We start from the raw sequence: 26,638 nt of genomic DNA, 5'->3' as shown, positions 1-26,638 counted from the left end.
TGTACCTAAATACGAAGGTAACTCGTTCATTTAAAAAAACGCTCAAATTAATTTGAGGGTATTTGTATAATATTAATGATAACTATTTAGGTACATGGTATGTAGTATTTTTTATGATACATAAGTTTATTGCGAATTAGCAGTTGCATTTTCAAGTAGGTACTTACAGCATCAACCAGTACCGTCCAATGGGGGAACTTGGCATGATTGGCGTACTTAATTCGACGGATAACTCGGAAGTCCATCGGTACTAATATTTACTTATTGTTGCAGCTCGGGACATGTGGTCAGTGCGGTCAAGCGCCGGCGCGGCGTGATGCGCGGGCGCGAGCTAGCGGGCCGGGTGGCGTGCTTGCTGCTGCTGACATGCGCGGCACACGCCACGGCCACCGAAGTGGCGGCCCAAGAAGGTAACTAACTACACTTTACTACTACATTACCAAAACACAACATACTGATTTAAGGTAAGAGGGCTTCTGATGTATGAGCTCTAAAATTTTGGTGCCGTATTACACTTTAATAATCCCGCAGGCGCTCAAGTGCCGTCCTTCGTAACTCGTAACTAGAGATGGGTAGTGAGTAAATACTCAAGAGTAAATATCGAGTAAATACTCAGTATTTACTCAAAATACCCGTATTTACTCGTTTTTACTCAAATTGATGGGTATAAACTATTTCGCGTGCTGAAATGGAAATACAAATTAGAAATATTGGTGTATTCTGTTATCGACTACTAAGTTAAGTAATCAAATTTATATTAATTTTATTTTAAAGACGTGCTCTCCATACATGTAACTATTTTTCACAAAAATAAAATTCAGAAATTACCAGTGTGTTATACATCATCTGATAGGTCTTTAAAAATTAATTGAATGTTTCTAAAAAAGTTTTTTAATAATATGAACAGTTTTGGAATAAAACGATAATTAAGGCCGAAATAATGTTTATACCTTTATAACTTTCGAATTCGTTGTTGGAAAAATATCCAGAAACCGTCAAATTATTGGCCATATAATACAAAACACAAAACTAGTACTTTAAACGTCACCAGCTGAGCCATTTTTGAGTTTTCTTTAGAAAACCCTTAATTTAAGGTCGTAAGTGCCACATTAACAATCACTTCCGAACGTCATGCCGTTATCTAGAACATCAATTTCATTGAAGTCTCATACTTTTACTGTAAATACCTGCTTTCTTAAAACAAAACTGCTAACTAAACATTATCACTATTTTTTTCTCACAAAGATTACCTTTTTTTCGACAAACTAAGACTCCCATAAGCTTCTAATAATATAAATCTCATTTAAACATGTCCACACAGTTAAAATAAACACGACTAAGTACTTAAATCTCATTTTTTAAATTATTTTTAGGTAACAGTTTATACTCACCCAAATGAGTAAATACGAGTATTTACTCGGTGCTTTGAGTAAATTACGGGTAAATACTCAGTATTTACTCACCCCTACCCATCTCTACTCGTAACGATCTGTATTTACAATGCGCACGTATACGTCTTCACACATTCATCATCACGTAGGTACATCTTTAAGACGATACGGTAGGGGTCAATTCTCGATACAAACGCTCTCGACTATTTCCTCCCTGGTTTTTGAAGATCTTTATCTGTGTCGGACCGTTTTGATTTTTTTTGATATTCTGCTTTTTAAACATTCTAGAGCCAATTAAAAAATTCCAAAAACGGCCTTTTTCATTGTGGCGCAAAAAAGGTGTGATACTCAAGATTGGTAACAATTAAATTAACCAAAAAAGCTAAACGGTCCGACATAGATTATTTCATTGTTATTCAGATTCTCAAATTTCGTTCCGATTGATTAAGTTTTCGAAGGGAGATTTGAAAGATTTTTTTGAAATATCTTTTGACTGAGTTGTTTTTATCCGATAAATCTAGTTAACGCATTTTCGCTACCGCCACTCATGCGCGTTTTGAGAGCGTAGGCGGAACGTTAGCGGTGCGCCGGACGAAAATGGCGTTGCGCCCAGCAAACGCGGGCGGGAATTAAAGAGCGCGGACTGCGAGCGGAATGCGCGCGCATTGCGCTTCGCTGACGATGACGCCACGCTATCAAAACGCTTTATGTGTGGCGGAGGCTTTATGCGGCACTTGCAGTAGGTACAAATAGCAAGAAGCTTTAAACACCTACTAGAAAACAGCAAGAGCCTTTGGTACTGATATTTACAGGTTCACCTGCATTAAAATTAGTCTTTTATTTGGCGCTTTTAGCTCCTATTGAACTTTGAGATTGATTAAATCTGCTCTGTTCTTAAAAGGTAAAGCTATTTGCCGAATAAAAAATATGGTTGATATAAATCAATCGAAGTTATCCCAAGTAAAGCATATTTATTATAGTTTCGGTTCAGGGATATTGTTTATAAAAAGCATGATTATTATATTATATCCGTAGTTTCCATTGGGGTTGGGGTAAGAAAATTTTCTGCTATTTTACTGACCGAACAAGGTAATAACTTTGTTCAAGCTAATTGAAAACTATGAGGGAGGGATAGCATAAAGTATTTTTCTCAAACATGCAATGAAATATTGTCTTTACGTTCCTTAAAATGGGCTGGGAAGTATCGCTTTTTGAGCGCAATAACTCGAGAGGACTGTAAAGGGATTTCATATTATTTTTTAGGCCTAGGCCTGCAAAGTAACTTTTTTTTATAAAATATTGTCCTTTAGAGCATTTTTTTTTAATTTCATTGTATGTTTGAGAAAAGCACTATACATGCCTCGGCGTGAAAACGGATTCCCGGCCTCGTATCCCTATCCGGCCTCGCTCGCACGCTCGCTCGGCCGTATATACCCACTTGGCCGGAAATCCTCATTTTCCCGGCCTCTGATGTAATGTACTATTATTATTTCGAACTCCTAAGTACGAGTACTAATTAAGTTAATTAAATAGGTACATGGTTGTTTTGTTAGCATGTCTGCCGACACGAAACTTTGTGCGCTTCGTGCAAAGTGCGTGCTTCTATTCGTAGTCCACCTTGCGTGCCTATATACACGCTAAGTAAGGTTTATATTAAGTCTTTGACGACATTTTGCTTAATATTAATCATTAGTTTAGCTTACCATTAATTATTTAAAGCCATCTATCCAGAAAAAAAAACACCTGTGACCTGATAGCGCGAGTCTAAATTCTTAACATTACAACCGAAACTTACAAGCTCAACTAGGTAGTTTAGGATAACTTTTCAGATTTATGAACTGATTCAAGAATTGCCGTCGATTGTCTATTCAAACAATGATAAATTAGTTCAAATATCACGTCAACCATATTACTAGCTACCCAGGGCATCGTCCGGTGTACTGTACCATTAGAGATCGTGCCCCCGATTACAAGTAGTTTCAATAAATTTCCGGACCACTTTATGCTGGTTAATAGCTCCTAATCGACGGAAAATGTTCCATGAATAATGATAGGGCAGGAATTGTTCGGTTGAGCCTCGTGTAAACAACTCGCGGCCGTTACTTCGGAACGTTCGCAAAAACCGCGGCGGACGTTGAACCATGGCGGCCGTGGGGCCGCGCGGGCGGTTTTATTTTCATTTATGTATTTGCACGGTGCTATTGAGCCCGTGTTTGTATCGTAGCTATCCGTCAGATAACGATTAGTCGATGTGATGGCACAGTTAGGTGAATCAGTATTTTGACTTTGTAATTTGATCCAACGGGTACCCTTGAGACGGCGAATTTAACCATAAAGCTCTGAAGAGCGTTAGTTTAAAATAGCTCAATATTACCAACAAACATACTTTATTATTTTTAGTTGATAGTTGTCAAACTTGAATTTTTTTAATACCATAATTTAATATTTAATTGACGTGCCTGCATGTAAGTCAATGTAGTGCACAATAGTTGTACTGTGACATTGTTTTGAACGTTTTGCTGTGTTTGCTCGAGATGGTACCTACAGTCTGCGGCGACAGCGGCTAAGTATGTCCAGCAGGCCATCCCTATCGCACTATTTGTAAGTGCGATATTGACGGCCACTGTTTTATCATTTATCGCGCGACCATACTTGCCTGCCAGGTTAAAATACGTCTATAGGGTTCTTTTTGTTCTCACAGGTTTGAGAGGACCTATTTTAAGAATCGCATTATTCGTAGTCATACATAAACTAGTTACGCTAAACCGAACGCTTGGCAAGCGAAAAAGCGATGGCTAGCCACGAGGCTGACGAGGCTATTGGACCTCACGCTTTTTAGGCTGACTTTCTTTGTTGCCGTGGTAAAAAAACAGACTCGTGTAAGCTGATATCGATCATTTGAGGTCAAATAAATTGATAAGTTCATAAGCATGTCTATTCAAATCGTAGTTCTTCTTTCGGTATCCTGGCATTCTTCCACGGGTCATGACCAACTAATAGTAGTATTTGGTATAGAAACTAATTTTACGAAAGCGACTGCCATCTGACTCTCCAAAGGTATGCCCTTTTGGGATTAGCCGGTTTCTTCACGATGTTTCCTTCACCGAAACGGAACTGATAAATACCAATGTCATTCGTACCGTCCATATGTAAGGTCCGAAAACTTTTGATTTGAACTTGCGACCTCCGGATTGAAAGTCGCACGCCTTTAACGCTAGGCCACCAGCATAGTTATTGTGGCGTATATTTAAATAACGAACAAAATAGCAAACAGTATTGACGTTTCATAAAGAGTAACTGACTTCGTAGTTAGGAAATTACGAGTATCTAGCCCAGTGGTTCCCAAAGTGGTCCATACCGCCCCCCAGTGGGCGCTGAGGAGTTCCAGGGGGGCGGTAGAGGGCTCGAAAGCAATTGGGGGGCGTTCGTCCCTCACAGGGGGGCGGTCCCATATGTGAGGAAAAAAAACTTAAAATAGTAACTGTAAAGCCTATTGTTAAACACCATCTGGTAGTTTGTCTCGGCGCATTTGTATTATTATGCAATAAGCCGCGCCCGCCGTTAGCAAACATTACTACCTTAGGTTTGTTTTTGTTTTGTCTAATATCTTTTGTCGGGTCCTTATTCTCCTTATCGGCGCGAGAACTCGAAGCCATCTGGGTGACCGTTACACATGGACCGCGTAGTGCACAGCTTTATTTGCAATCAGTACCTAAATCCACGTCTTTCTAGTTGAGCTCATCGTTGGGGATCCTAGATTAATTTTACTGCGCATAAAGTTATTTATCGGGAGTGTTAATGGTGGTTATAGTAATAAGTTTAACTGTCCAGTTTTGCCACAAAGCGACTGAACATTTTGAATAATGTTTTTGTGATTACAAGTGAACTCGAATAACGACTTTTGTTGGTGTTAAATGTGAATACATAATTATATTGTTGGACTTGATTTGCTGCGACAATGTCGGAGGCTAAGAAAAAATGTCGCCAGTATAGTGTTGAATACCTATTTGAAATATGGCTTTATTTCATCTCCCACCAACCAAACTTTACCCATGTGCGTGATCTGCCAGAAAGTATTCTCAAATGAGGCAATGAAGCCCTCTCGGTTACAAGAGCATTTGACTAAAATGCATGCTGACAAAAAAGACAAAGATTTGTCGTATTTTCAAGGGCTAGAAAAAAAAATTCATACGCGGCCTACCATTTCGAACCTCTTCGCGTCGTCTTTAAAACAAGATGATGACGGACTGAGAGCTTCTTACAATATTTCGCTGTTAATTGCAAAAACAGGTAAACCACATACAATTGGCGAAGAATTGATTTTACCGGCAGTCAAAGAAGTTATAAATACTGTGATGCATAAACCAGGTGCAGATATTGGTGCCTACCTGCATCGCCTCTATCGGATGTTAATCTTCAATTACAGGGTGATCACTTGAATTTAATTAAAACCAAAAGTGTTATTGCTGCTTTTATGGGAAAAATCCTTCTGTTCAAGCGTAATTTAGGTAGAGGCGAATATATTGTCAGCATTTACAAATTCTTCATGCTGACTTCAATGAGCGGTTCTAAGATATTCTTGAAATGAACATACCGGATTGGCTTTTAAATCCATTCTCGCAGTTGAATACAGCAGAGTCACCTAACTTAGAAGAAGAACTAATTGAACTGACAACAAATGAAGAACTTAAAGTGAAATTTAAAATGGGATACCAGGAGTTCTGGCTCCAAAAATCAATACCTCAACTGTACCCTGGATTATGGGAAATAGCACAGAAGTTTCTAATCGCGTTTCCATCTTCGTATTTAGCTGAGCGAGGTTTTAGTGCCGTTCTCACATTGCTTACAAAAAAAAAGAAGCAAACTGCAAATTACTGAACGTGGTGACCTTCGGCTATTTTTAACGAAAATTCAACCAGATATAAATAAATTAACAAAATCGCATTCTTCACATTGAAATCTTGATTGTTCAATAAACTCAGTAGATAACTTCATATTTTCAATAAAGACAATAGTGCAAGAAATAAATAAATAGTTTTTAATCATGTATACTTGTTTTATTTTTAAGCGAAAATAAAAGCATCCTCAAAAAGTTGAATATAACTATGTATTTCGTTCTGCTTTAGTTTTGGGTTGTGTGTTGTTGTTGGGTGAGATTAATGTATGATTTTTGAAAGTAATGACTAAATACATCGTTTATTTCAGCTATTTTATGATAGGGGGGCGCTGAAATTTTGTTTAGATACCCAAGTGGGCGGTGGCCCAAAAAAGTTTGGGAACCTATGATCTAGCCCATTGTGACCCAAGAAACCTGAGATATCTAAGTACTATGTAGGAACTTCATTATGTATTATGTTACCGCTGTCCATTAGAGAACACGTAGTATTAAAGCACAAACGGTAATAATATAATATTCGTAGGTAACTCCTTGTAATGACTAATGAGGAAAGGGTTAGTGCGCTAGTTACATTAAATCGATAGTTTGCGTCAATTTTACTACATCTTAAATATATAAAAGAAGAAACTGACTGACTGAGCCGAAACCGCTGGTTCTCTCCAATTTTTAATTAGCCGGAATTATTGTAAACAAAAGTGTGACCAGTGCTATAAAAAATTTGCACCATTCGAGGTATTAAAATTGCCGATATTTTACAGGTTTAATAAAAATCTTTACATATTCCACTACACAAATAATGACTCTTTTTAAACGAAAATAAATTGAAACACTAAACGTTTTGGTATATTTATTGAAATTAAAAAGCCGTTTTTGTCGGGTAGTTTGTATATTGCACTGGTATTACAGTGGAAATGTACCTGGGCGACCAAGTAGCGAGCCGCTAAACATAATTTTTTAGCAACTTTTGAGACTAGGTGGCAGTGATTTTTAATTACTAATTAAAACCGTCTTCTTCAAATGCGATGGTGGTAATAAGGTGGTTATAAATTAAATTATTGGTTTTGTGAGTATCTGATATGACAGCCTGACAGGACATCGTCTATTTTGGACCGATTTCTATATTGACTTGCATGGGATCATAACATAATATAACAGTCATTGTGTTCGATCGCTTCACGATTTTTAAGTATGTAATAGAGTGATCGTTAATAACTGGTTAAAAGTAATTTGATTTTCTCTCGGCCCTTACTTTGAGAACCCCTGACTTGAGCTGCACGTGTTACTTTGACAGTGACAGCAGTTTGTTTACGTTTATTCCGTTCAATTCGTAATGGAACTATAGAGATTCCAAATTTGACACATATTCAAAATTCACCTCCTAAAGGGGTGAAATGGGGGTCCAGAGTTTGTGCGGGAAAACAAGATTAGATTTGTACGCGGGCGAAGCCGCGGGAAAAAGCTAGTTTTAATATAAAGCCTTCTTGTTGCACTAGTTTCAATCCTTATTGTCTAAACAACACTTATTTACCCACAACTGGGGGGCGATTTTTGAATCTCGGCCATTCGATTTCGTGCAATTCATTCAATAATATCTCCACTACTAGCGATTTAAATTCTACTAACAGAATCGAAAACGAGTAGTTAAAAATCACTAGTTTTAAAATTACTAGCCGTCCTTTTTCAAAAATAACATTAAGTCGTTTTCCACAGACTTTCGAACGCGAATTCGTGCGCTTAAATTCAAAAATCGATCCCCTGAACTAGGTACAGTCATCGGCATAAATAAGTGATGATTTCTGTAACTTATCGCTTTTAATCGTTTGTCAATTTCCTATGACATTTCAAACAAGACGTTAAAGTGACAAGGTATAGAAATCATCACATATTTATGCCAGTGACTGTACATGAGTACTTTAGAAAAATAATTGGTTACCATTTTTATTATACATAACCAACCTCTGACTGATTAAAGCGATAAACCTATAAGTATTGGTATGCAAGTAGAATTTAGGTATGCTTTGATAATAAAACTTTATATTTCTACGCCAGTTTGTTAGATGGATTAAAGGGAACGATAATAGCCAAGGCCGATACGAGTAATAGACGACGTCACGTCATTTTCCTATAGATATGGTCGTGCCAATGAATGCGTGTACGTTTCACATTTTTATTGCCACTCCATCATAACTTGTGAACACAACCAATGCAAGAAAAGAATTATGATTGTGATGTGACTAAATTGAGTTTGAATGATTTAGTACGATTCTCGATGATGGCTCTGGTAGGCCTAGCACATGATTGCCGCGAGAGTATGTCGCCGCGAGATAGATGACACGTCTTCTTCTAACTGTATTAACGACATAAGGATGGGTAGTCTATCTCGCGGCGACATACTCTCGCGCCAATCATGTGCTAACCCTGCTGACCTTTATTGACGGAATAAGTATCTAAAAGTTAGCAAATTCTGGCATTTTTTTGGTGAAACATTACCATTCTCAACAATCGATGCTGGTTGTCATGTGGAATTGGAATCATAAACAAGTTACAATATTTAAATTATCACTGTCGCGGAATTTAATCCGCTGCTGATTTTATCTGCGAGTGATAGGCGTAAACAATGCCTAAATTGAATTATTTTCGACATGTTTGTCCCGGCGTCTAAACTTTGTCAAACGGGTCATACCCGTCCGAGATGAGACAGGATATGTATCTGCTACTTCCTCTCTGCATAATACCTGTTGTTTACAATACATGTAGGTACGGCCACCAGCTGTCGGGGGCAATGACCCAGCCGAGACAACCCCTTTTAATTTACGACACTCCCTTCGATACAACATTGTTTAGTGCTCCGGTAGTCAAAATCAACATGCGCGTAGCGTAGTACGTCGTGTCGTGTATTCCATTTCATGACTTTTTTGATGTATTTATGGGGTTTTAAAAGGTAGTAAAACACGAATCATACATATTAATGGAGTTACAGTTATACTTGTTCATGTATGAAATCAAGTTAACCCTTTTAAAGGGGTCTTAGCGTTTTGGCTTATATTAAAGGAGTTTTAGTTTAACTGAATCGGATTATAACGGATGTTTTTCGTGTTTCACATAAATAACGCTGACGAGTGACGACGTTGAATATTAGCGTTATCTATAAAGCATTTCTTCGGCGGCCTCTTTGGTGAGGGCTATATATATTCAGTGGATTATAGTGCCGATGCTAAACGTTATGACATTTTTATTGACACTTCATCATAAATTGCTAACGCACCCACAACGAACCGGAAGTGCGTTATACGATATAGTGAGAAATAGGACTTTCTTGTCAAATGTTGAACTACACATTTGATAGGCTTATACGTTTTTACCTCCTGTTCAAGTATGTAATATTATTCTGTGTACTCCACTTTAATAATACTTGCATAAAGTAAAATGTTCAATATTCACGTAGTTGAAACACTTGAAACACTTCGTTTGATAAATAAAGTAGGAAAATTGGACCGGCAAAAAATCACGTCACACTGACGTTGAATGGAGATTGCCTCATAATTCTAAAAAGCGATAAGATAAGACAAGCAAACAAACACCGCTGATAACCGCTGGCGCCTGCTTGTTTACATTCAGTTTCGTTTTACGTTTGTTAACAGCTAAATTGCCTAATTTGTTTTTTATTTATTTGAACGCCGACAAGTAAAATTGAAATTGTAACCCCTAATACATTGAAATGGTCGAAGGACCACTGCTTACTTTCAAATATGTACTTAATAATAAAAACATCATATGCAAAAGTATTTCTTTTGCGTCGAGAGACGCGGTATAATAAGTAAATGAATAAATTAGATCACAGAAATAAAGTTGCCTACCTTAGTAAATTTAGCCACAATAATATAATAATACAAATTCTTTAAACAGGCGATTACAGGTATATATTATTGTTAATACAATAATACAAATTATATCGTCGAACATAGGTGTTATAGGTAAATTTTGTTTCAGAATTATTGATACTATCAATTATCATCATCATGCAATAAAACAAATATTTACAACATAATGAGATGTCAACAATAAAGTTATTAAATACATTGAATTGAATTAGAACTACCATAGTATACAATAATAATTTCTTAGAATTAATTAATAAACGACAATAATTAGTCAGGGTAATTTCAGTTAGAAATTCATGGCAAGAATGAAAGCCTTACTGACCAAAAATGCCACAATGACAATATATAGAAAACGTATATTAGGTACCTACCTACCTTTGCGTCGTCTATATTGCCTGTATGACCCATTTAGATAGGTTGTTTTTGTGTGCGCTCGGTACTTTTACTGATTCATTTCTTATTTTGGTTTGAGTTTAAAGAAAATCAAAGCTAATATTCGGTCGAAGCCCAAGCGTGAATTGTAATAGTTATTTTGGTGGATATCAACAATATGCTTATATGGACCGCCTAAACCCGGCCTACACACAAGCTAAATTAAACGTGTGGGCAGAGCGTGTGCGACTGTGCGTACTATCAACGATTATTCATACATATGGACATTCAGAACATTTTCACCTATAATTGAATAACATCCAACCCTATTGATGTTACGGGTGTCCATAGGCGGCAGTGATCGCTTATCATTAGGCTATACCTGTCTGCTCGTTTGCCTCCTTTCTGTCTAGCTATTCATAAGCGTCAAATGAACTCACTTTATACTATGTTGATGTAAACTCTTGACGAGTTCTCTAAGAAAACTTTTCCGCGTTTCTCATCGCTTGTCTGAATTCTGCAAATACTTAGGAACATCAGTCAGCAAGACAAAAGCTTTATGCGTAGCGCCTCGTGTAAATTTTCGTGTACTAGGGAGGTTAATGAAAGGTATAGACGCTACGGTATTCCCCGCCAGCACGGATCGTTTCTTGAGGGAAAAGCAGTGTTTTTAAGAGCGCTTTCAAAAAATCTGCTTGCTCGCATTTCGACGCCGGCGGCGCTGGCGTGCGCCTGTGTGCAGACGCACACTATAACCAGAAGCATAACGATTGTAGCCTGCGGTACAGACATAGCGTGCGATCCTCTTCGAACCAACCTTACGTGCGGCTAGAGCGAAAGGGATTTTTCGGTGAAGGAAAACATCGTGAGGAAACCGGACTTATTCCAATAAGGTCTAGTTTACCCTTTGGGTTGAAAGGTCAGATGGCAGTCGCTTTCGTAAAAACTAGTGCCTACGCCAAATCTTGGGATTAGTTGTCAAAGTGGACCGCAGGCTCCCATGAGCCGTGGCAAATGCCGGGATAACGCAAGGAAGATGATGATGTTTTCTAGGTACATATACAGAGTGGGGCCTGTAACAAAGGCGAAGAATTGAACTCTAGGCTATTCTCCTTAAGCCGTTTTCACACTATCCGATCCGATATCGGATGTCGGAAGCATTTCAATAGAAAAAATCCAAGATGGCGCCTGTAATGTATGGGATATCGGTCCGACATCCGATATCGGATCGGATAATGTGAAAACGCACTTATACTGATCAACATTTGTTCGGCGACTTTTAAAAATAACTTGTATTTTGATTTTTATCACCCTTGAAAGTTTTTTCTAAGAGGTAATGTATTGCGAATTCTGTTAAGTCTAAAGTGTGACAAACAACGTCAATGACAACAATAATGGCGTACATTGAAGCTAATATTTATTTTGTATGAAAAATTAAAAATTTAAAGACTTCATAATTTTTAAAAGTCACTGAATAAATGTTGATCAGTATAAGGAGAATAGCCTACAGTTCAATTCTTCGCCTTTGTTATAGGCCCCACTCTGTATATAATGGAACTAATATCGGTTTTCTTTAATTTTAAGTAGTTTTTTTTTATATTTAAAATGTAAGAGTTTTGAATGATTCACGGTTATTTTCATTAGACTTATATTCACGGTCTATATCCCGGTCAATATAAGTTTAATATTTAAAATGTGTTTTTAGGGTTTCGTAGTCAACTAGGAACCCTTATAGTTTCGCCATGTCTGTCTGTCTGTCCCTCCGTCCGTCCGTCCGTCCGCGGATAATCTCAGTGACCGTTAGAACTAGAGAGCTGAAATTTGGTACCAATATGTATATCAGTCACGCCGACAAAGTGCAAAAATAAAAAGCGGAAAAAATGTTTTATTAGGGTACCCCCCTACACGTAAAGTAGGGAGTGATTTTTTTTTTCATTTCAACCCTAACGTATGATTTATTGTTGGATAGGTATTTAAAAATGAATTACTGAAATCGTTTTTAGGGTTCCGTAGTCAACTAGGAACCCTTATAGTTTCGCCATGTCTGTCTGTCCGTCCGTCCGTCCGTCCGTCCGTCCGTCCGCGCATAATCTCAGTAACTGTAAGCACTAGAAAGCTGAAATTTGGTACCAAAAAAAATGTTTTATTAGGGTGCCCCCCCTACATGTAAAGTGGGGGCGGATATTTTTTTTCATTCCAACCCCAACGTGTGATATATTGTTAGATAGGTATTTAAAAATGAAGAAGGGTTTACTAAGATCGTTTTTTGATAATATCAATATTTTCGGAAATAATCGCTTCTAAAGGAAGGCGTAGCTTTATTTGACGTTCATATGCGCATTGTAATATGCCTACTTGAAAAATAAATATTTTATTTTCATTTTCATTTTTTTTTTCAAAAAAAGTGCGTCCCCCCCCCTCTAACTTTTGAACCCTATGTTCAAAAAATATGAAAAAAATCACAATAGTAGATCTTTATAAAAACTTTCTAGGAAAATTGTTTTGAACTTGATAGGTTTAGTAGTTTTTGAGAAAAATACGGAAAACTACGGAACCCTACACTGAGCGTGGCCCGACACGCTCTTGGCCGGTTTTTTTGATAATATTAATATTTTCGCGAATAATCGCTCCTAAAGATAAAAAAAGTGAGCCCCCCCCTCTAACTTTTTAACCATATATTAAAAAAATATTTAAAAATCACAAAAGTAGAACTTTATAAAACTTCTAGGAAAACTGTTTTGACCTTGATAGGTTCTATAGTTTTTGAAAAATATGGAAAACTACGGAAGAGCCGAGCGGCTATTTACCAACGCGGCTTTAAAAACCGGCCGAGAGCGTGTCGGGCCACGCTCAGTGTAGGCACTGAGCGTGACCCGACACGCTCTCGGCCGGTTTTTAAATATTATGTTGTTTTAATTGCATGGAGCACAGGAAGGTCCACATCTATGTATTGGTTTCTTGTAAGGAAATACAACTCTACGCTACGCCTACCTGCTTTAGTTGACTGTTGACACACTGAGACAGTGGATGCGCCAGAGTATAAAAGAGTGATTACCATCTCTTGTCAAAGATCTTGTTGAGACGAATCAAACGAACCCAAACACGAAGTGGTTTCAAGACCTGGTCGTGGAATACTCTTGACTACCTTCCAGCTTCATCATCAGATCCTGGGTACCATCTCTTGTCAAAGATCTTGTTGAGACGAATCAAACGAGCCCAAACACAGAAGAGTTTCAAGACCTGGTTGTTGAATACTCTTGACTACCTTCCGGCTTCACCATCAGATCCTGGGTACCATCTCTTGTCAAAGATCTTGTTGAGACGAACCAAACGAGCCCAAACACGGAGTCGTTTCAAGACCTGGTTGATGAATTCTCTTGACTACCTTCCAGCTTCATCATCAGATCCTGGGTACCATCTCTTGTCAAAGATCTTGTTGAGACGAACCAAACGAGCCCAAACACGAAATGGTTTCAAGACCTGGTTGATGAGAACTCATGACTACCTTCCGGCTTCATCATCAGATCCTGGGTACAATCACCTCTTGTCAAAGATCTTGTTGAGGCAAATCAAACGAGCCCAAACACGAAATGGTTTCAAGACCTGGTTGATGAGAACTCATGACTACCTTCCGGCTTCATCATCAGATCCTGGGTACCATCACCTCTTGTCAAAGATCTTGTTGAGGCGAATCAAACGAGCCCAAACACGAAATGGTTTCAAGACCTGGTTGATGAGAACTCATGACTACCATCTGACTTCATCATCAGATCCTGAGTACCATCTATTGTCAAAGATTTTGTTGAGACGAGTCAGTAACCTCAAATGATATTCAATAATAAATAATACTTACTAAAATATTAGTCAAGTTAATTAGTTAGTTACCAAAGTCGTCAACCCAAGGATCAAAGTTTTCGGTCGCAGTATACATGCAACAGTACAGCCAAACACGCACACAAGTGCGGTTTTGGACACGGCGGGTGCCGCACACAATGACAAAATAACTTCGCGATCGTCGAGCCGCGTGCGGAGCGGACTAACATACGTCCTGCCTCTACAAGCTCCGCCGCGGTACTGACATCGCAAGCGCGCGTAACCGGTAATAAGGAGGCATTTTTAAAAAATCGTCAAAAATATTAAATTGCAATTAATAGAAAACTTTTGCATAAAATCTGTTTGAGTAAGCGTTGCAGATTATTTTTATATTAAAACTACTTCAAAAACACGTAAGTTTTCGAAGAAATTGACACTTATTCTGAGGTGATTTCTGAAACAAATTGGATTCATCATATCCTCATTTACTCTATTCTAAAGCCTTATAACAAAGAAGTAGTCTCAGATGATTGTAGTATTAAACAGCGACCGTGTTACTTGGTTAATAAATTAATAAATAGCTACCAGCTGGCAAATCTAGTCGTGGAAGACGCATATCAAGAAGGAGATGTCGGGATGTTTTGTATGCTGTTGCGGGATTGGCAGGATCTTGCTTACCATAGGGAGGAAAGGGAGCGAATAGGCCCGTTGCTCATCAGTGGGACACACATAATTAAGCTAATAAATAAAAAAAAACAAATAGATTATTTGTAGATTGAAAATTTAAGAATTGTAGATTGCGTAGAACAAATAAGCATATAACTGAGTTTGTTCAGGGTTTTAGCTAGGAATATGAATTAGTCGTGGAGAGGCATAAATGAGATGGCGAAAAGGAAGCGAATAGGCCCGTTTCCCATCAGTGGGACACACAATAATTAAGTTGAATAAATAAAAAACAAATGTATGAAAAATATTTAATTATTTACCTAAATTAGATTGATATCCAACGAAATCTCAATCTTACGTAGCTACTAGTAGAAGAAATGAGCAAATAGTTGAATTTTTGAATTATTTCAGGCAAGAATATGAATCATAGGACTATATTTCTAAGTCAAATATATTGTAAAAAAATCAAGTAACTATATAAGAAAAAGTTTTATCGTAATCGTATCGAGTGAATGAATCCGTGCTCAGTGCTTGTACAAATATGTATTCATACATACTTATGTAAGTAAATATAATGCAAGCACTTGGACGGAAAACATGTAACTCATTGATCACTTGCAACATTGCAACATATCATTATATAAATATTCTACTACTAATTCATTAACATAGTAATTCCTTTGTACTTTTATACTACAGCCTTTTATATACTTATGTTAGTATTTTGTAGTATGATTAAAATTGTCATTTTATTTTCATAAAGTCAAACGCTACATAAATCATTGATACCTACAATCATTGCAATCTGCAAGATAATGTAAACTGTTGAGTGCTCAAAGAGATAACTCAAAATTTGAATCTAAAATATTCTGATACTCTTTTTTTTTTAATTATAAATGGGCTTACTCTTGGCCACAGACTAGCCAAAGGCAAAGACGTGTGTAAAACGTGATTTTACTCATTGCCAAAATACATATAGCGTGAATATAATACCGGACCGTGGCTATCGGTTCTACCTAACCGAACAAAATATCATTTAATCATGAATTCATGGAACAATTAATGGGATTACACAAAAAAAACCGGCCAAGAGCGTGTCGGGCCACGCTCAGTGTAGGGTTCCGTAGTTTTCCGTATTTTTCTTAAAAACTACTGAACCTATCAAGTTCAAAACAATTTTCCTAGAAAGTCTTTATAAAGTTCTACTTTTGTGATTTTTTTTCATATTTTTTAAACATATGGTTCAAAAGTTAGAGGGAGGGGAACGCACTTTTTTTTCCTTTAGGAGCGATTATTTCCGAAAATATTAATATTATCAAAAACGATCTTAGTAAACCCTTATTCATTTTTAAATACCTATCCAACAATATATCAAACGTTGAGGTTGGAATGAAAAAAAATATCAGCCCCCCTTTACATGTAGGGGGGTACCCTAATAAAACATTTTTTTCCATTTTTTATTTTTGCCCTTTGTTGGCGTGATTGATATACATCTTGGTGCCAAATTTCAGCTTTCTAGTGCTAACGGTTACTGAGATTATAGTTGACTACGGAACCCTAAAAATCATCACCATTTTTTTAATATGAAACAACGTAACTAAAAAAAGATGATTTTTAATAGCATATTGAAAAATTCGAATATTGCTTAGTATTATATCGTGAAAAACTGTACTAAATCTACTATTGATTCAATGTTTGTGATGCTTGGAAAAAATCCATCACCAAGTAAAGAAGGGTTAAATATAAACGACACGAAGTTTAATTCGAACACAACAGTTCACAATTGCGAGCAGCGGTGACGCACCGCCAGTTTTGGCGGCGCGGCGACGCGCCGCAAAAATTCTGCGTTGCGGTGCCGCGCCGCGAGTTTTTGCGGTGCGTCGACGCACCGCGAGTTCTTGCGTCGCGGTGCCGCGCCGCAGATTTCCTGCCGCAAAAACTGGCGGCGCGGCAACGCAACGCAGAATTTTTGCGGTGCGTCGCCGCAACGCGCCCATGTGGCCAGGCCCTAAGGCGGCGAGCGGGGCGGCTGGGCTGCGCGGGAAACGCGCGCGGGCGCTAGCCATGCCACGTACTTTTAGAAGCGGCGGCAGGGCCTAGGAGCGGCCAGAACGTTTTCATATTTAAAAACATGTTTTTTAGTGTCGAATATGACTCTAAAGTGCATAGAATGCTTTAATTAGTCAATTACGTCTTGTACAAGAGAATACGTGTGATGACTAAGTACATGGAATTTATTTTATGGCTAGCTAAATGATACTTAATATAAATAAACACAGAAAAAAATTAAGACTAAATACGAATAAATACTATACAAAAATATATTTGAAAACATTATTACATACTACATACGCGAAAGTACAATTCAATTTTCATTAAATAAAGGTTTCGGGTTCAAGACGCTCATAATAAAAACAAAATATTTTGTTTCGCGCGGAATCGCTAGCCCCATCTAGCCGCCTAGGCCGGTCGCGCCGCTGTAATGTCGTGCCACCGCCCGCGCGGCGCGCTACAGTTGTTTGAATCGCGCGCCGCCCCGCGCGCCGCTCCCGCGGGTAGGCCCGTAACGGCCCAGCCACGACATTGGTCTAAGCGCGGCAGCGGCGAGCGGCAGCCATACGTGCGAATGAAAAGTCCCATCGCTGTGTCTCGCTTCAATGTATGGCCGCCGCTCGCCGCTGTCGCGCTTAGACCAAAGTCGTGGCTGAGCCGTTAAAACCCGCGCGCGATTTCGAACAGCGGCAAGGTCGTGGCATGCCTCGCGCGCGCTGCGTTTTTGTTTTTGTGACTTACCGCTTGCCGCTGCCGCAAAACGCCTTAGACCATTGTCGTGGCTAGGCCGTAAGAGATAGAGCAAATAGACTTCAGATTTTGGTTGTCGGTGGCTCAATTTTTTTGTTTTCGTATATATACACCATTTTTTGGACCTATTAGGGCAATATTATGGTCAGTGCAGTTCTAAACAGTCGTAAGCGCCTCTTTTTTAGTAGGAACTTAAGTCATTTTGGCAAATGCTTAAAATTTTTAACAATTTCTAAACAAAAATGAATTTCTTTCTACCTGTCCATGGCGCTCACAAAATTTCAAAACATTTAGTAAGTACTTGCAGCGGCAGTGAGTGAAAAATCTCAATTTGAGTTTTTTCTCTTAAGTCCGACTTACGCTTGACTGTAGATTTCTAATAGGTTTTCCTGTAATCTACAGGTAGAGGGCTATCTCGTGTATTTTTTTGAAAATTTTACGCTAAGTAGTTTCGGAGATAAGGGGGGGGAATGGTCATTTTTTGCTTATTTTCTTAAATTACTTCTAAATTACCAAAATAAAAACTATAAAAAATATATTTGAGATGCTTATAAAATGCTCTTTCATTTGATATGTAACACAATGTAGTTCTAATAACTTTGATTTTTAGTTTTCAATTTTACCCCCTAAAAGTGCCCCCTATGATTAAATTTCGTTTAATTTCATTTAATTATATTACATGTCCGTCTTTGGGCCACAGGTTTACATACGTGTGCCAAATTTCAAGTAAATCGGTCTAGTAGTTTCGGAGAAATCGGCTGTGACAGAGGGACAGACAGACACGCGAGTGATCCTATAAGGGTTCCGTTTTTCCTCTTTGAGGTACGGAACCCTAAAAACACATGTTATTATAAGTAGGTTATTTATTATGCAATAAGCACTACAATAATATAAGAAAAATGAATTTTGCTTCACCTTCGTTCAGATATACGCATACTTACAAGTATTCACTATTTGTTTAATATATTTGCATAATTATGTCTGGGAGTGAAATATACTACTTTACACTGTTACAATGTGATGTTACAACTTTATATAGCAAACTGTTATACTTGTTCTTCAACAGAAGCTATTAATATTTATTGCATTTAAAACAATGCGTGGGGCGCATTGTTTTAAAAGTTAAATAATAAATTAGTATCTATTTAATAAATAAATTATATTATCTTTTAATTTACGTTAATCAAACAAATTTAACTATTGTTATTCATACTTAAAGTAACGGGACATAAGTTAATACGTTACGTCACACATCGAAACCTATTTATGATTTTTATGAACCACTCTCTCTCACTAACAAGATCAAAATTAATCGAGTTTAAAAGAGAACCTTTAATTCTAAATAAACGTCGTGGTCCCATTCGAGTCGTAGCATGTGCGGTGAACATGACCTACCGCACGTTTTATGATTCGCTCGCGGCACCGGATATGAAGATGGCAGTTTGGGCCGTGGTTTGGGCGATGTCAAAAATTAGATACATTTTCATTAGACTTATATTGACCGGGATATAGACCGTGATTACCTTTTTGATTTTTGTCGAGCTCCCGATATTTCGACGCAGTTGCATGCATCATGATCACGGAAAACATATTGGCTACGTGCACGACAATTACGCCTACTATCATGTGAATTTGAAGTGGAAAATGTCAAAAAATGACATGTAAACAAACACTATATTTTAACGATTTTTCGTTAATTTTAAATAAATCGAATAACAAGAGCTACTATTTCAAGTGTAATTTAGGTAGATAGATTATAAAGACAAGGATATAATACCAAAAATCAGTTTCCAAAGCATTACTCACGGTATAAGCTTCCAACCCCAGACTACAGAAAGAGTCAATAAATTGGTGCTGGCAGGGCATATAATGAATCTTGAAGAACATAGGAGTAATGGTACAAGTTCTTCGAGCTAGTGATATGGTATTCGCTAAACCTCCGTCCCGTTAATGCCATATATAAAACAAATCTAAACGTAAGTACCTAGTCATGTCCGCGACCGTAGAAATATCCGACACGGGCCTATTCCCAGGCTAGGCCTGAATCTTTAAGCATAATCTTTTACGGTAGGAAAAATACTAACAGCGTATTGAACAATATTAGGTAAAGAAAGCTTAAATATAATTTATTATCATGTTTTGTTTTGACATGTCACTTACGTTTTCTTTTCACCGTAGCTATCCATTTAGTTCTTTGATCCAATTTCCAGTGTGCTCTAAGAAACGCATAGAACGTGCAACGACTATTTATGCTATTATTTTTACAATTAACAACGAAATAACATTGATACCCCATATCAAACATTACACCACATTGTATTATATTTTATGAGTTTTGATAGATGACAACCACAATCAGTGTCGATTTTGACCACCGCAAGCACTGCGATCGCTTTGCTTACCCCCTCCATGCACTTCGCACGAAGCCAATACATAGATACATTTTGTCATCTGAACAAGTGACGACTGAATAAAACAAACGAGAAAGTATTTCACGTTATTGATACAACTAAAGTTGGCTAAAAAGAAACACGTAAAAACATAGTTCCATGCAAACCTGCATCTCGAAATAAATGTTGGTAAATGAAATTGCTTGCAAATTTAGCTAAATTTCAATTCTAGCTATCATACAGGCACATAAAATACAAAATAGTTACAGCAACCTTATTTATGCACAGTGCTGGCTGACCTGAATGACCGAGTTTCACTTTGTTTACTTTCATTTGGAGTACGCTCACGGATCATATTTGTACGGTTTTTATATCTCCTCATGAAGACTGGTATGTGTATGCACAGAGCCCCTTGTTTGCGACATGACACATATCCATAACCGTAAGAGAGACTCTTCATATCGTAATTACATAGAATACAAGACGCCTTTAAAGGAATACTATAAATAACGAAGTTCAATGATAAAGAAACCTCTCGGTCAGGTTGAATCAGCTATCAAAGGAATCTTAATTATCTACTTATAGGTAATGAAAACAGTCTAGCTCTTTGCAATGATTGTAAATAAACGGCTATATAATAGAATTCGCTCATTGCATGTTTGTTCTGATACAATCTAGTTCTCTTCTGGACAAAGGTAACTGTGCTGAGAAATACTTACCCGAGTATTTGTTGTTGTCATTTCTGACAGACGCGACACAACTGTGGAGTCGAATTTCAAAGAGTGCATGTACGCAGGCCCACCTCAACGATTGACTGCCGAAATATAAGCCTCGGTCATAAAGACAGTGCAAAGCATCGATTCTCCGCTTACTCGTAAACATATTACGTACGAACGTAACTGGAGTGCACTGACTGCGCACTGACCGTTTATTCCCATTTTGTCTGGCTAATCAAATGAAACTTGACCTCGTGGCCTAAAACAACGGAGTTGAAATCAGAGACTGGTATGCTTTTGCAGATTCGCCGGAGCTCTGTTAGCGAGCCCAATGGCACTCTGACTGACCTAGGTCGTGAGTCGCGACTCGATAACTAGGTGACCTCTTGTAGCTAGTTACACGGGTCATCTGTGCGGACCATGCAGTCTTTTGTTTATTTTTAGGTGCAACACTAGGTTTGTCAGTGTAGACTATGGAAATATATTGTTGGCAAAAAACAATCCTACATTATTTACGGAGATAGACGAAATATACTGGATTAGTGTATAGTTTTTGGAAATCTAACGAAATCCACAGAGCGCAAGCAGTTTTTTAGAGTCCACAACTGCAAGTATGGGTTATAAGTGTCAGCGCTAAAGTAAAGTCTCGTCTGCGTGCCGTACCGTCCGTACGATAAAGCGTGACCTACCGCAAGTACTTTCGAGTATTATTAATACTCTCCACATTTTACTGATATCAACTTATTACTTACTGCGCAAGTACAATTTGCGTTGCACTCTGCAAGTGTATTCGGACGATTTATTGACTTACTTATTGATTATTGGTTTAAAATTTGCTTATAAATTCTATAAATAAAATTAATCTGAGGTATATTATATTGAAGATACGGGGGCGTTAATCGGTGTTATTAATATATATTATTATTTGTCTATATATTATTATATATATATAATTTATTTGTCTTCATTTCTAGAACCTTGGACGCGAAACTCTGTTAAGTTGCAAAAACTAAAAGGTTTTAATTATTTTTCAATTCGAGCCTCGAATTTCGAGGAAACACCTTATCCTTTAATAATAATCTTTTAATAAATCGTTGTCTTTATTTTTAATTTGAATTACGTAATAACTTTCTATTTGAGATCGGATGAAAAATCTACGAGCACTAGTGCCTAAGCCGGCGAGGGTTTCGAATTCGGAGTCATTTGCGTAAAATTTTATTGTGAGACAAATCTCCGAAGTTTTCAGGACGTCGTTATTCCCGTGTTCCAGGAGAAAACTAGCTAAAGTTTATATCAACATCTTCAAACCGCACGAGAGTGGCTTCTTGTTTTAAGAGCTTCGATTCTTCTTAATCGTCATCCTACCGGCTGCGCCATATACCCTTGCTTCTTTCCAAAATGTATGTATTATGTTAATTATGTATCAGCATGATAGTTTATTATAGTGTACGTCATGTGTGTCACATAATAATGAACTGTCATGCTGATATTGATTATTATCTGCCTGCGATGAATACTCAGGTTACCTCCTACTCATTCCTATATATTGTAATACAAATAAAAAAAAGAAATCAAACTACCTCCATATATGTTGACTACCACGTTTTTGGCACTTAGTCCATAATAAATGTCTTGTCATGGTTAACATATTATTGTTTATTTTATTAGATATAATCATTAAATTAAAAATAACGAGGCAAAGAAAACGGAGCTCTTGCAGTGTCATCATTATACGTCTGTCTGTCTTTCGGTTTGATTTTATACTGTCTTATACTTATTAAGAATTATCTAATTATTAAAATATTTGTACTACTAATACTTAATAAAAGGTACTAGTATAGTTGACACAACATCCAACACAGTAAATTTAATACATAAAATTACATACATTTGGGCTAGCTCTCTTTATTGTAGGCCACGCCCTCGCCTCGGTTTGTCTGTAGCCATGAGTAACCCCAATTATAGTTTTAATAAATACATATTACCAAGTCTGGCTAAAGGGGGCCACAGATTACCAGTTCGTCGGTCGAAAATGGGCCTTTCAATTATTTGCCACTGTCAGAGCATTTCACATTATCCGACCCGTTACCGAATGTAGCAAGGATTTCAAACGTAATAGGATATCGGTCCTACATCCGATATGGGATCGGATAATGTGAAAAAGTACTCACCATTTGTAATCAATTGATAGCTTTATACTATTTCGCGAACTGTGAACCCCTTAACCCCTCAAACGCCTTGTTCCATATCTGTCACAGACATTTTAAACTGTAAGTAACAAATTGGGTTATTCATTCAGTAGCAAATTTTTGGCACAAGTTACAAGCGGATGTCTCTTTCCAACTTGTCATATTAGACATTGACTACCGCTTGTAAATAGTAACTTGTAGCTGTAGCTTCAAGAAATGGGTAAAATATGAATTGAAATAATATTTGTCACGGCCAAATGTAACACTTTTATAAACAAATATCACGAAGACAGTACTCGCAGACTATTGAACTCTCGTTATAGATAACTGGAGAGCTGCTCGAGGTCACAGGTCGGCTCTATAGCGGCCAAACATTTCGATAGCAGTCCACTTGCTTCGGCAACTGGCAATAGATGAAAACATGTTTTTTAGAATTGATTTAAAAACTAGAATCCAACCACGTGGCCAACTGTTATTCATATATTATGAGTATTATGACGGAAAGGCAAACACACTGAACCATCTGTTTATTCCAATATTTTAAGACAATTTGATTATATTATATTGTGCAACAAGGGAGGTAAGGGGATTTTGTCAACGAGTGTTAATAACTCGCGCAGCCGCAGGAGAGAATATGAGCTTCAAACTTCGTATAAAGACTATAAAGGTAAAATTAAAATGGAAAGAAACTAATTTCAGTGTTTTTGGATTTTTATCCTTTAAGAGTTAAAATGAGGCTGGCTGAAGTTTGTATGGGGAATAAGTTTTATTTGAAGCTACAGGCTTGAAACTTGGTAAAAAGGTACTTCAGAAGGGCAAAAACTAGTAGCTTGATAATTTTTTACAAAATTCTGAAATTAAACCACCAATAAACATATTACTATTTCATTAAGTACTGAGTTATATCGAACTTTAACAAGCTAATGCACGAATATGGTAAGTGCTACAAAAAAATGCATATAACCTTTTTTGTTTAAAATTTAACTAGCTTTTACCCGCGGCTTCGCCCGCGTAATAAAAGTATTCATTAAGATTTTCATTTGGATCCTTAGGTTTCTCTGGTATATTTATCTGCGATTATTTCGATTGCACATAATACTTTTGCTTGCAATGATTGTAGAAATATTACACATCGACCACAGCGTAGGTAATTCTATATACGCTGGGGAAACCTTTATAAACATCCCACATAGCCCGTATTTCGACACTATATGATCGGTGGGTAAAAAGTACTTTTTTCTATTATCCCTTATAATTTTTTACATTTTGCTTATACTTATCGCAAACGTAATCTTCAAGCAAGCAAACAACGATCGTCTTAGAGCACTTTGATTGTAAGAGACCGCCGACCGATTATCCGTATCCCTCTAACACAGACCTAGGTTTAATGGTCTGTGCCCTCTAACGATACCCATATTATCCGTATCCTTATCCGTATCCGTATCCGTATCCGTATCCCTATCTCTATCCCTATCGCTATCGCTAACGCTATGGCTATCGCTATCCCTATCGCTATCCCTATCGCTATCTCTATCCCTTAGGGATCATCCACATATTACGTCACACCAAATTTCAGGTTTTTGGACCCCTCCCCCCTCCTATGTCACGCTTTTTTGTATCCCTTTAACTGGGATTGTCACATTTAGTATGACCCCCCCCCCTTACACTGTGTCGTAATATATGGATGACGCCTTATCAAGATAACACTAAGTTCTCGCGCTTTGTACACATATTTAAAGTCACATACAGGTCGAATGCGATTAATTAACATTATTATTACCTTTTTTCCCAACGTTTCGGCCAGGTTGCACTGGCCGTGGTCGCGGAAGACTGACGTCCCAGCAAAATGTCACCGGAGATGTAAACAACACAAAACTACCCGATATTAATTTATATAAATGTTCGGGGTAGACAAATAAATATAATCTACCCGCATGTAATTATTTACGACATCACATTAGAAACCTCAAAAATAACAGTACTTCCACTATTTAATGGATGTTATTATACATATAAACCGTCCTCTTGAATCACTCTATCTATTAAAAAAAAACCGCATCAAAATCCGTTGCGTAGTTTCAAAGATTTAAGCATACAAAGGGACATTTCTTCATCTACGCGGAGCTCGGCCTTCGGCCTTCGCTGGGTTTCCAAGCTCAGCGTTGGGCCTCCGGCCCGCCGCTTCGCTTTTTAGACACTTTTATTATTGCTCTGTGTGGGAGCACTATCTGTCCGCAGCTCGGCCTGCGGCCTCGCGTACTTGGAAGCACCTCGGGGACGCTCCGGGCCTTCGGCCCTACCCGGAGCTCGGCCTTCGGCCTTCGCTGGGTTTCCAAGCTCAGCGTTTTAGACACTTTTATTATAGCTCTGTGTGGGAGCACTATCTGTCCGCAGCTCGGCCTGCGGCCTCGCGTACTTGGGAGCACCTAGGGGACGCTCCGGGCCTTCGGCCCTACGCGGAGCTCGGCCTTCGGCCTTCGAAGCTCAGCGTTGGGCCTCTGGCCCGCCGCTTCGCTTTTTAGACACTTTTATTATTGCTCTGTGTGGGAGCACTATCTGTCCGCAGCTCGGCCTACGGCCTCGCGTACTTGGGACCGCCACGGGGACGCTCCGGGCCTTCGGCCCTACGCGGAGCTCGGCCTTCGGCCTTCGCTGGGTTTCGAAGCTCAGCGTTGGGCCTCCGGCCCGCCGCTTCGCTTTTTAGACACTTTTATTATTGCTCTGTGTGGGAGCACTATCTGTCCGCAGCTCGGCCTGCGGCCTCGCGTACTTGGAAGCACCTCGGGGACGCTCCGGGCCTTCGGCCCTACCCGGAGCTCGGCCTTCGGCCTTCGCTGGGTTTCCAAGCTCAGCGTTTTAGACACTTTTATTATAGCTCTGTGTGGGAGCACTATCTGTCCGCAGCTCGGCCTGCGGCCTCGCGTACTTGTGAGCGCCACGGGGACGCTCCGGGCCTTCGGCCCTACGCGGAGCTCGGCCTTCGGCCTTCGCTGGGTTTCGAAGCTCAGCGTTGGGCCTCCGGCCCGCCGCTTCGCTTTTTAGACACTTTTATTATTGCTCTATGTGGGAGCACTATCTGTCCGCAGCTCGGCCTGCGGCCTCGCGTACTTGGGAGCGCCACAGGGACGCTCCGGGCCTTCGGCCCTACGCGGAGCTCGGCCTTCGGCCTTCGCTGGGTTTCGAAGCTCAGCGTTGGGCCTCCGGCCCGCCGCTTCGCTTTTTAGACACTTTTATTATTGCTCTGTGTGGGAGCACTATCTGTCCGCAACTCGGCCTGCGGCCTCGCGTACTTGTGAGCGCCACGGGGACGCTCCGGGCCTTCGGCCCTACGCGGAGCTCGGCCTTCGGCCTTCGCTGTGTTTCGAAGCTCAGCGTTGGGCCTCCGGCCCGCCGCTTCGCTTTTTAGACACTTTTATTATTGCTCTGTGTGGGAGCACTATCTGTCCGCAGCTCGGCCTGCGGCCTCGCGTACTTGTGAGCGCCACGGGGATGCTCCGGGCCTTCGGCCCTACGCGGAGCTC

At 38.9% G+C, this 26,638-nt stretch overlaps 1 protein-coding gene across 1 annotated transcript in view; it reads left to right on the top strand.

Moving 5' to 3' along the window:
• Nucleotides 1-26,638, top strand: part of LOC125225703 (insulin-like receptor) — a 161,833-nt gene that overhangs the window by 22,680 nt on the left and 112,515 nt on the right. Inside the window, exon 2 of the mRNA XM_048129533.1 lies at nucleotides 274-410. Coding sequence (XP_047985490.1) covers nucleotides 317-410 — 94 coding nt within the window. The 5' untranslated portion in view covers nucleotides 274-316. The remainder of the gene's footprint in view (nucleotides 1-273; nucleotides 411-26,638) is intronic.

This window comes from Leguminivora glycinivorella, chromosome 4 (assembly GCF_023078275.1).
Source record: "Leguminivora glycinivorella isolate SPB_JAAS2020 chromosome 4, LegGlyc_1.1, whole genome shotgun sequence".
NCBI classification, from domain to species: domain Eukaryota; kingdom Metazoa; phylum Arthropoda; class Insecta; order Lepidoptera; family Tortricidae; genus Leguminivora; species Leguminivora glycinivorella.
This window is presented reverse-complemented; position numbering and strand designations above follow the sequence as displayed.